We start from the raw sequence: 12,029 nt of genomic DNA, 5'->3' as shown, positions 1-12,029 counted from the left end.
TTAATTTTTTAAAAAGGTGAAATAACTAGTAATTAGATTATGAGACATTAGTAGAGGTGTTAAATATTCCTACTCATAACAAGTAGATGAAGCATACATTTTCCTTGCAATGTTCTTTACTTTAAAAAACACACATTAAAGAAACTCCATACTATGAGTCTGAGATTGCCTTGTGTTATACACTTGAGTTCTTGGTACTTTAGAAGGTGCATTGGACCTTCAGATTCATTCCTACTGTAATTGTATGATGTTGGAGCATTTCTAACTCCTCCTGTTTTGAACAGCTATCACATTTAGATGATCTATATTCAGTGTATCTATATTAATGTATATACTATATTGAGTCATTTGGAAAGGTTTGGTTTTCTTCATGTCATTGTTATCTTTATTTCATTATCGATCACTGGAACAGGCTCCCCAGGGAAGTGGTCACAGCACCAAGCCTGTCAGAGTTCAAGGAGCATCTGGACAATGCTCTTAGTCATATGGTTTAGTTTTAGGTAGTCCTGCAAGGAGCAGGGAGTTGGACTCAATGATCCTTATAGGTCCCTTCCAACTTGAGATATTCTATGATTCTGTGATCTGCTTCAGTTATGAAGACAGCTAAATCCATGCAGTCATTAAGCAGGAAAAAAAACTTATACAGAAAAGGATATAACACATTAACATAAGCAATGATGGGAAAATACTACTGGTAACGTCTTTAAACCATGTCTGTTCAAGAAGAATGCTCTTTAAAAAGAGCAACTTTTAGGTAAAGGAATGAACAGTAACACTATAGAACAAACTATTTCCATGCATGATGATTAGGGGAAGAAATCACCCCAAAAAGAGAACTGTGTTATATCAGACCATTTATGGATTCCCAGTCACAAATACATTCTTTTAAAGTGCCCAGTTTTTTTTCCTCTCAGATACTACAAGAGCACTCAAAAACTCTGAGCAAAAGTAATGCAAAATTACAGACTACAATATACTGTAACACAAGATTATCTTTATTTCAAAATCGTACAAAGTATAAACATAAAGATATAATTACACTGAAGTAAACCCTGCTCGTTACGTATCTGAATACTTAAGCAATGATACTTCCACCAAAAAATGCCATTATTTCTCATTAAGAAATTTTATCTTATGGAGCGATACATCATGAAATCAATTGTTGTACATCTAGGAAATTTACCAATAGAGCTCTCTTCCACTGGGGTGTACACTTTGATTTGTCTCATGTGAGTGTCTCTTCCATTTTGGTGATTAGCTAGAACAGCAATCTGAATCATAAACGTACGAATAGGCTTCTTATGAGTATCTGTTAAAGGAACATGAATCCAGCCGCTTGGTTCCACTAATTCAAGTTGCTGCCAAAAACAAGACAAAAAAGCAAAACATTCAGAAACAGTTAACATACTTAATATAAATGATCACATATTAAACCTGTTTAATAGAGCAGAGTCTTGCAAATCAGATTTTAGTTTTTCAAATGAATTTGAAATAGTACAGTTGAATACTCATAGCTAATTTGCTGCTGGTGTAATTGGATACAAATTAATTTGGTTGACTACAGTTCTGTTTGGTTTTGCCTTTCAGAATCTACCCTTCATTTTGTGCCTTAACCTTAAAATAAAAATCAATATTAAAAAAATACAGACTTGAGTATAAATTCAAGAAAGTCAAAGCAGTACTATTTGGATCTTGTTACTGAAGTACACTGCTCAAAGATGACAGAAAATATGCATCTTAAAATTAAATCATTTTATCTAGGCACTCTGAACTAAAATATGCTGGAATGACTTATGTAGGAAACTAAATCTACACAAAGTCTGGGTTTTCAGAAATTCCTTAGATTATTAGGGGGACTGGGGAAGAGGAAGAGGAAAGTGACAGAGGAAAAAATACAGGATAACTCATGGACTTCATCTCACCTATGTGTCAAGACAGATCCCTGGCCAATGAATAATTGCTGCACAGCCATTTAATCACATTCTAAGGTCCATTTTGACTTGGCTTTTATACAACAAACCAAGTGTAATATGATTATTTTTTTCTTTTTTAATTTTAATCCTACAGAAACCAATGTCAAAGCAAGCAAAGAATTGCATTTCATTAACTGTAAACCACATCACTGACACATCAGCATGCTGAAATCAAGCTAGATGCTATGCAGAAGTGTGGTAACAGCTTTTGTTTAAAGCTAGTTGCCCAACTTCAAAGCACAGCTCAAAACACATATGGAAGAGCACACAAGTAAGCGGAAGTCTTGGGGGGGGAAAGAGAAAAAAAAAAAGAACAACACACAAGCAAAAAACCCAAAACAGTTGTCCACAAGCAAGTGGATTTCACACAGCTAAGTAAATAAGACTGCTGTTCTTAGCAGCCAAGTTCCTCTAAAGATCTATGCTTTGAGCAGCTCAAAATTCCCATCTTTCTCCTGAAAATACTGCATGACAAACATCCTGTCAAAAGTCTTGCCTTTGCTGAAGCTTTCAAAAGACCTGAGAGCTACTGTTTCAGAGGCAGCAAACACCCTGAGGGAATGACCCAAGAAACAAGTGAAAAAAGAAAGTTTCATGACTACTTTAAGTTTAAAGAGACAAAAAAAACCTCTCACACCTCCACCTTAATAAAAGAAAGAAAAAACCCACAACCCAAAACTCTCCACTGCAGCAGGCTCTCCAACAAATAATTTCCAAAGCATTACATTCACTAAAGCTTAGCAGCAAATCTTCTCACTCCAGGAGCTAGACACCTCCACAAACACACATTCAGTTATTTGTTGTAACACTGTCCCTTTCAAAAATCCTACAAAATCTTTTTTTGCATAGGAAACTTCAGGTAACGGTTGGCTTTACAAAGTGATAAAAATGATGTACTGTTGAAGCAGCTTTACAAAGGGGAAATTTATCATGGTGAGGTAGTAGTCAACGGTTTGAGCAAGTATGCTTTGCATCTCCACAGTGAACAGAAAGGATGAGGATCCCAGTAATATTTTATTCAACTAGTACTAAGGTAAAGTGGCTATGATTTAGAAGATAATGAAAGGGTTATTGCTAATTAAAATTGCATTTTAATATTATTCTCACAGTTTACAAATTTTGACTGCTGCTTAGAAGTGGAAAATTTAAGTTCCAGAGCTACGATATTGGGATTTTTATGTTTGGATCAGTATGAAATGGATTAGTTAATACAGTAAAAAAAAAAGTACCACTTTCTATAGGTTGACATAATTGGTTTCCATAATTGGCTTCAGACAAATCCAATATAGTTCAGGTTTGCATGCTTTATTGGGAAAGAAATTGCAAAGAGTTAAATAATGACTCCACCTCAAGAACCAAGAGAGCTACCAAGGGATTGGCAAAATTGGACTATTTGTACAAAAGGAAGTTGGATGCTTATTAAATTCAGAGAAAAATCACATCTTTTATTTTAAGAGAATGATTAGGGTCATAAAGGTAAGCATTGGAAAGTTAGGAGTTGCAAAGGTCATTTTACTAATGTAATAATATACGTGTATCTTGTTACATAAATCAACTTTTGATTACATATTTATCAATGCTTTGTTTCACCCCTGATCAATGGGAAGTGGTCATATGCTTTATTTACAGCATGTTATTTTTCAGTCCTGCTACAAAGGCGACCAATTTCTTCATGAGCCTTTCTACAGAGATGGGACAAGTAACTTCTACATCTGTAAAGCAGGCAACTGAGGCATTAGGTTAATTAGATTAAAATATTCCCTAGTTCCAGATAGCAAATTTCACACACTTTGAACCTGATTTTTACTGTCCTTAGTAACATACAGTATTTTACATGAGGTTTAGCTCCCACTAAGTTCACTTGCAGTTATAAGTGTCTGCATTTCTGCAAATTGGTAAGAGTTCTCAAACCAGTCACTAGAACACACATTATGAACAGCCACCTAGGAACAGTTATTTGAGTGCACCATGTAAAAACACCATGACTAAGCACAGATTGCACACAATTCATCAAGCAGCATTCAATTGTCTTAGCCACAAAGCCTTTTTTTTGTTTTATTCCTGAAATCTCCACTTCACTTACTCCACGTTGCAACTTCTATAACAGATGAATACACATCCTTTACTGTATAAATCCTGGACTTATCCTCAGAATAGACCCCTTTCCCCATTCCAATCAAATAGTTGCCTTTTGGACAAAGCATGCAACACTTGTGATGAAGTTGGAGGCTGTACTACAATGTATTAAGTGCAAGAGGTCTGAGTTAGACTTAAATGTTTGAAAAAAGTGAGCTCTTTATTTTTGCCCTCTAAATAACATTACTGTACTGTGACTTTTTTTGAGTCTTTTTTTTAAATTGATGCCTACATAGTTCAGTAAAATGATTAAAACCTTGAGACCCACTCAACTACTGAAGTTTAAATACAAAACCTAATGATAATTATCTGAACATCCACCAGAAAAGGACATAATATTTTTGCTAGTATGATACACACATTTTCCGTGACCAAAGGAATGGTACAAACCAGACACACACACATGCTGCTAAGTTCTTCTCCTCCACATCTGTCATGCTCTTTCAGAGGAGTGAGTTTCTTTTTCCAGAGGGCCCAGATCCTTCACCAGGGAGAAGGAATAGGACATGGGAATAGGGAGTGGTGGTACAAGACAAAATGCTGCCCACTCTTAGTTCAGTGTCAGCACCCAGATCCAGCCCTTACAATTCCTAGCAGAAGTGGAATGAAATATGCAGCTCTACTCTGCCTGGAGCATTCCCAGTGTGAACAGAATCTAAAGGAAACTTACTGTGAAGTTTTAAGAAATTCCTATTAAGCCCATGCAAATGGCAATCTTTCAAAGCCTTGTAAACTGGTCTGGAAATTTGGGTGGATTTTTACAGGGAGGCAAAAGGCACATCCTCAACACAAAGGCTGAACTATTGCCAAATTTCAAATCCTTGTTTCAGAGCTTGGGGGCACTGGAGCATCAAAGAAGGACACCAGAATATTCTCACACAAGCAAAATAGCATACTTTTCACTAGCCTTATTCTTGGAACAGAACTGCTTTGGCTGAAACTTTCAAAAAACTTCAACCCAAAGCAGACATCTGGCATGGAAAAATCTGTCTGAACTGAACTGTGGCAAAAGTTATAAAGTAACTAAGAGTTAAGCCTTAAAATGGAAAGGGTCACGCAACCTTAAGTACAGGTGGCACTAGCAACTCTACCTATAATAAATATTATACTTTAAATCCATTTCAGTTGACTTTGCTGTCAACCCTGTTCTTTAAAAGCACTAGCCACTATATAGACATATATATATATATATATATATATATTTCACCTCGATCTACCGCGTAAGTCCACTATGAGATTAAGTTTCCTCCTGTATTTTTTCCTCCTATGTAGGTCATGAAGAATCAGTCACAATTAACTGGCTTCCAGGAAAGTTTTAAAAATCAGCTATAGTATTAATTACCTGAGTGAAATTAAAAATAGGACATTTCTTTCTGTAATATGTTTTACCAGAAAAGGTTAAAAAAGGGAAACAAAAGGAAAAAATTCAATGCAAGTTCAATATTAGTAACTCAGGACAGTTCCCACAGCTCTAGACTAATCTTACACACAATATACTAAAAGCCTAGGGTTTGGGTTTTTGGGTTTGTTTGTTTTTTTAAATTTGCTTCTAATACTATACATTTTGTGATAATTGGTAAACAAGAAGAGCATGAAAGTCAAAATAAAGGAACAAAGGGATAAAAATTTAAATGGAAAAATCACTCACCTGTCCTTTGCTGCTGTTATATACTCTTATCTATCTCTTCTCCTGCTTTTTCTCCATTGCTTTCTTATTTTTCCTGTCCTCTGTGTGCTACAGCTTTACCTATGGACATATACTCCCACTCCAGTAGTCCATGTTATTTTGAAAGCCAAAGCAGAAATTATGTTCTCAATTGAAATCTCCTCCCCAGCCAATTTAATAGCCCTGTTTCTTCACTTTGTTATATAGTCCAGAGATTCTAAAGAATTCCATACACATTTGGCAAGGCTACTATTGCAACTAATGGGTGTTCTACCATAGAAGATGCAAACCACACAACAACAAAAAAAAAAAAAAAATCAAGGCCAAAGCAACTTGAGGCTACACTTCAGAAAGATGACTGAACACAAGACCAGAGCTTTTAAGAGAAAGCTTGTTCCACACTGGTATTGCTGGCCTCCCTATAGGATAGGAAATTATTTATCCAAAGAAGGCTTTTCTATTGTATTTAATCCTAAAGTGAATATTGACCTCTTTTCCATACTTTATGATATTCTGCTTAAATTCCGTGGTGTCTTCAAAGTGGCATAACTCAAACTGCTACTTCTACTAGGCTTATAAACCCAACCCAAGTTGTTTGCTATATTTACAGTAGGCTAATATCCTTGAAACAATACATGATTTTTGTTGCCCTATGAAGATATCTTTTGTGAAGACACAGAAAGGAAAAGAAACCACTGTAAGTAGTTTCATATTCAGGGTCATTACAAACACATCCCAGAATATATGCTAGACAGGGCTCCCAGATTTCAGGGGAGTAAGTTTTTCTGTGCATACATATGAAGAAAAAGCAGCCTGTTTTCTTCCCCTGAAGAAAAAAAAAAATCCTCTTCTGCACACATGTACTGACAAAAAGCTGAGAATTACTGCTGCCATCACAGCTTCAGCATGATACAACGTGATTCTGAGATGTTGGTAACTCATCACATTTCCATTTAATCATCTGACTACTAGATGCAAATGGCAACACATATTTCTAGTGGCTGCCTCTAAAACAGGCTGTGAAAGCAAACAGCATTTTATTTTACTCCTACTTTTCTCATAAAACTGTTAAAGCTGCTTCTTTTTATTTTAGTGACTTAGCCACCTTTGAAATTAGAAGTAGAGGCTAGACTCCTTCACAAATATAATTTTGCCTTTCTATGTGCTTAACTAGTTCTTACCATACAGTTACATAAAAACCCTAAGCTTTTCAAAGCAGGTGTTCTCAATAAATAATGTATCCTTCCAAGCGGAAGAAGATTATAAAACTAAGTTCCAGAGGAAATAAATGCTATTTTCAGAAATGAAGTATTTATCAATACACAGACTTTCTCCAAGTTGAGAGATCAAATATGGAAAAGGCTTTTCCCTGTTTAGCCATTGTTTTTTTACAGCTATCCAAATATGTTTTCACAACAACAACTGGCAAGGAGAAAGAAAGCTGGCTAAATTTCCATAACTGCCATGTCCTACCATATAGCTACCAGGATTCAGAATCAGTAGACCTCTGCATAATTCCAAGTATTGGAACTGTCAACACATGAAGTAGCAGAGCTTGGGCTTCAGCCATCACTTCACTTAGGAAGGAAGAGAACCAGTTAATAGCAGTGATGCACCAGTTCCAGCAGAAAAATGAAGCATGTCCAAAAGAAACTTCACAAGTTCCAAGCGAGTCAAAGGAGGGACACCACATTAGCAGCTTAACAAGAAACACAGAAACATGCTGAAAGGACCCACTGTGAAAAGCACACTTCTTTGCTCTAACGAAGCAACGACCACCTAAGGAGGTGGCTCTGTGGTCTTAATCAGTCACCTACTTAAACGGTCAAGAAATCTAACTTCAGTCCATTAGGTAAGAGAACTTTTCCATTCTTCCAAATAGCAGTTCCTGAAGAGTCTAGAGGAGCACAGTCCATCCCTCAGTAAGATTCAACTATGGATTTGGGCAGACAGGAGACTAGCTGCAGGATACGCTATATTAGGCAGTGAAACCTGCAAATACTAAAAATTCCTATCATACACAACCTTTTTGTTCAAATGAGCTGAAAGAAATAACTTTGGGGAAGACTGGAAAAGTTGAAAAAGAGAAAGGTCAAAAAGATCCTGGCGAAAGGTTTTCTAGAACCTCCTTCAGACTATTCTGTTCCAGATTAAAACAGTAAAAATTAACCAACGCCCAGGTGTTAGAAAGTTGTATCCAGTTAAGATAAAGACAACTAAACACACAAGCCAAGCTAGAAAGAGTAAGTAAAGTTTACTGATATAGATTACCAAAATAACTATTTGTCACAGAATATGTATCTGAACCTAGAAGTAGCATAGAAGTCAACTAGACCACAGAGACCCTGAAACTAGAGAAGTGCTCAATCAGCTCAATATAACAGGGAAACACTATGAAAAAAGACAAAATATATTAGGCCAAATTTTCATGAATGCACTAAATTTAACTTCGTTTTGCACATACCAGTTTTCAATACATCCTGCTGAGTTTCTCTCAGAATCATTTGTACCCATATAAATAATCAAATGCATCAAGTGTGCCAATTCAGTTTATGCAATTAAGCTGTTTGTAAGTGACAGTGTATATATGTCCAGAATCACCCACAGTCTGTCTTCATTTCACTCATTTCTGAATTGTTGAATGAAGTGGTAAGAAGTCCTGCAAAAATTAAATATTATTTAGAAAATGCTCTGTAAAGTGACTCTTCTGCTTTATTATGTCAAGCAAAAGAAGCTCACCATCATCTCGAGGATCTTTCACTGTGAACTCCTAGTAAAAGGCAGACATCTAAAAACTGGAGTTATAGCCTCTGATGGGGAAGGAATCTGCTAAGACAGTGCTATTCCACTATGAGGATTTCATCCTTTAAAATGATTGGCCAAGTTTTAAATACACTTGACAAGTTGTGAAAGAGCAACGGACTGAGATGCAAAAAGGATTCAAGCCACAGAAGATTTTTTTTAAAAAACAATACTTCGTAAATAGCATAAAACCATTAAATTGGAGGCTAGTGTAATGCTTGGAACTGAAAATATAACGCTTCTACACAGGTATCACTGAAAACTTGCAAGTAGTTTTTACACAAAGACATACAACTGGATGGATGGAGATCTGCAGACAGATCACTGATACAATGAGAAAAAAAAAACCTATTGACAAACCTGTCCAGAAGTGGGATCTGAAGTTTATTCAAGCCATGCCCCTTCCTCTCTCCCCCAGCTCATTACCATCATTATCAACCTGAGCATCACTATGGGTTTGTCATGGCTATCCAACAGGAACTGTGATACAGAATTGCCAGTGGGCATCCCTTTTGGGCATCATCTCAGGGACAAAAAACATGTTTGAAGAACTGGAATTCCTCAAAACAGTGTCATGTACAAGTCCTATACCACCTAGTGGTCCCCTATATATAAAAAAAAAAAACTTGATCCATTCTCATTTCCTTATGATTTAACAGCTAAATTCCTATGGTTTCTTAAAACAATGCAGGTTCAATCATAGCAGCTAAACTACCTCCAAGAATCACAGTTACTGTAAGTAAATAGCTACTCTACAGAAATGCATTGATAGGTTCCCAGTGTGGGTAACCAGCAAGCCATATCCTCCTTGCACAGTGGGCCAAGGATTAGCATCTATGATGCTCAAATAGAAATTCTTATACTGCCTTTCCAAATTTCATATTTGGATGACATAAGCAGCACAACACGTTGGACAACGTCAGTGGGTTACATCACATTGCCACCTTGTAGATCACAGAAACAGGCATGTTTCTGAAGTAAGCAGATGGTATCAACTGAGCTATGATGTAACCTAAATTTCATTTAGCAGAAATGATTCACCAGCCAGCTCGTGAAATGGTTTCATTGACTGGTCCATTTTGATATTCTTTAGAATGAGGTGTCCTGATTAGAATTTCCCCATATGGTAAAAAAGCAAGGAACCATTTGATTTGATTCTGCTGATAAAACAATGCAATCTCTTCCCAGATGTACTTCATCGATTCAGACAGAATTTCAATACTACAACAGGAATAAACTAAGGAAGAATACAGCATTGAAATTTAATCCATGAAATGTTAAACAGGGAAAGTCAGGTTTTGCATTATTATTGCCCTCATAGTTTGTCTTTGAAATCTTCTGAAATCAGGGGAGGAGCATATAAGAGGACAACAAGTAAGTCTTAGACATGAGTGGAGTCTCTGGTGAGTAAGCATGCACATAAAACTATTGTCAAATGGGAGAAAGTGGGGTACAATTGCACATGCTGTGGAACACCAAGAATTTTATGACATGGACTCACAGGAAAAAAAAGCTGTTTCAAAAGTATCAAGTGATAAAGAATCATAAGTACTGATGCTTGCAAAAGAGTCAAGGCTGTGCTGAACTGCACACAAACTCCTGACAGATAAAGTCACTTTGGTGGAAGTCCCACAGGTTGATACATGGATGGTCTGGACTCATGTGGAAGGGCCCCTGTCCGTGGTACTTAAGCAACCACCTCCCTGCCCATCACATTCAACACTACTGCATCTGCTCACAGTACTTGCTGGTAACACTTGTACAATCAGGTACATGCAACCTGAGACACAAATAAATAGCCTGCCAAATGCTCAGCTACTGTGGATTTATCAGCCAATACTGTCTTACTCAATTGTGAGTTCAGAAAATATTGTCATCTTAACTCTGGGTGGCAGAAGAAGAGCAAGCGAAAGGAAAGAAAAAAATAAAAAGTAGACAACAATATTTGAATATTGCGTCCTCTAGAATTTGACTGAAAACAACTCTTCATTCTACAAAATGTATCTGCAGAAACCATCAGGAATTTGTCACAGATTGTTTGCTAGAAAAGTCTCTCTGGGAAGAAAGGAACACTGTTTTCACATTTGTTGTGCAATATACCCCTTTTTTTTAATATGTTCTGTGAGGGACGATCCATAGGCTGCTCAAAATTCATTACAAAAAATATATGTCTCAAGATGTATATACTATTTCAGAGAAGGCCAAAAATGTTAAATAGGCTTGGACAGTTTGCTCTCAGGTCCCATATCTTTAAAATCCTATTTTTTTGTTGAGCGAGGTCAATTGAACTTTTACATAGAGTTTATGCCTCACACATCCGTAAATTAATCTCATTAGAGGAGGACTGCCGGTCTGTGTATGTTTTAAGTGGCAGCCATCCTATCCACTAGAACTTAAGAAAAATACAAAAACCTTCTCCCCGTCCCTTTGGAAAGCAGAGCGATCAAATCAACAAATATAGAGTGACAACGCAGTCTAGCATGGAGTTTCATACAGGAAAGTATGGAAATAAGGCCTAAAACTCCAAAGCAAACCTTCAACCCACTGCAGAAAGTCATTAAGTCTAGTTTGGTTTCAGCTAAGTCTAGTTTGGTTTCTAGTTTGGTTTCAGCTAAAACAGATTCCACCTTAACAGGAACCTGTTGCTCCAGAAGAAATACTGTCTCCAACTGAAATCAGTCATAAGAGCTGTGAAGTTTTGGATCTCCGATTTAATGAAAACCAGTTTTCATAATTCATTTAAGGATCAGTCGAGTAGAGGAAGGGAAGGCAAACATATCCTAAGCTCATCAGCATTCTCCTGCTGGGACCTACGGCTCATTAACCAGCTGTCACTATAGACAGGAATGCCATACCTTTGCAGGTGCACTGCTATTAAACTTTGAGAAGACTCCTGGTATCAGGGGAAATCCTTCAGACCTACAGGGACTTGGCTCCAATGCGAATCTCAGTTACTTCCCTTGAGCTTGGCAGATAGTACACTGAAGCTGAAAAAGCAACAAAAAAAAAATTCTTGAGCTTATGCTATAGAGCAGTAGCCTGGCTGACAGTGTCAAAAATAGGTAATGCAGCCCAAAAACTTTCTGCTTCAGTTTGCCTACTTCTGGTACCTACGTTGTTTAAAGCCTAAGTTGCAGACATACTGGAACAGTATGGTTCTGCATCTGGACAGTCTGGTCCTAAAAAACGAATGGTAGAAAAGCTACGGTTTGCTGCAAGTCTTTAAACTTTCCAAAATTCCCGCATTCTGAAAGATGAGGGATTTTTTTTTTTCTATTATTATTATTTAAAAAAAACAAAACAAAAACAAAAAACAGGGTACTATCCAACTAAAATTATCAGTAGCTCAGAGTATTGTAGATGCAGATGGGAGAAAGGAAAAAGTACATTAAAAAACCACAAAAAATTACTAGAAAATATATAGCCAACACTACACATTTAGAAAGAAGTGC

General features: G+C 36.8%; 1 protein-coding gene across 8 annotated transcripts in view; it reads right to left on the bottom strand.

The window, feature by feature from the left end:
• Window positions 1–977: 977 nt before the first annotated feature.
• Window positions 978–12,029, bottom strand: part of ANAPC10 (anaphase promoting complex subunit 10) — a 38,992-nt gene continuing 27,940 nt past the window's right edge. For 4 of the 8 annotated variants that reach the window (XM_072862409.1, XM_072862412.1, XM_072862410.1 and 1 more), the window contains exon 5: window positions 978–1,358. In XM_072862409.1, coding sequence (XP_072718510.1) covers window positions 1,128–1,358 — 231 coding nt within the window. In that variant the 3' untranslated portion in view covers window positions 978–1,127. Of the gene's footprint in view, window positions 1,359–11,432; window positions 11,565–12,029 lie in introns of those variants that run through there. The other 4 variants (XR_012042650.1, XM_072862413.1, XR_012042651.1 and 1 more) reach the window with 3 other exon arrangements.

This window comes from Ciconia boyciana, chromosome 5 (assembly GCF_034638445.1).
Source record: "Ciconia boyciana chromosome 5, ASM3463844v1, whole genome shotgun sequence".
Lineage (NCBI taxonomy): Eukaryota > Metazoa > Chordata > Aves > Ciconiiformes > Ciconiidae > Ciconia > Ciconia boyciana.
The sequence above is the reverse complement of the archived record's forward strand: the minus strand, read 5'-3'. Positions and strand labels throughout refer to the sequence as shown.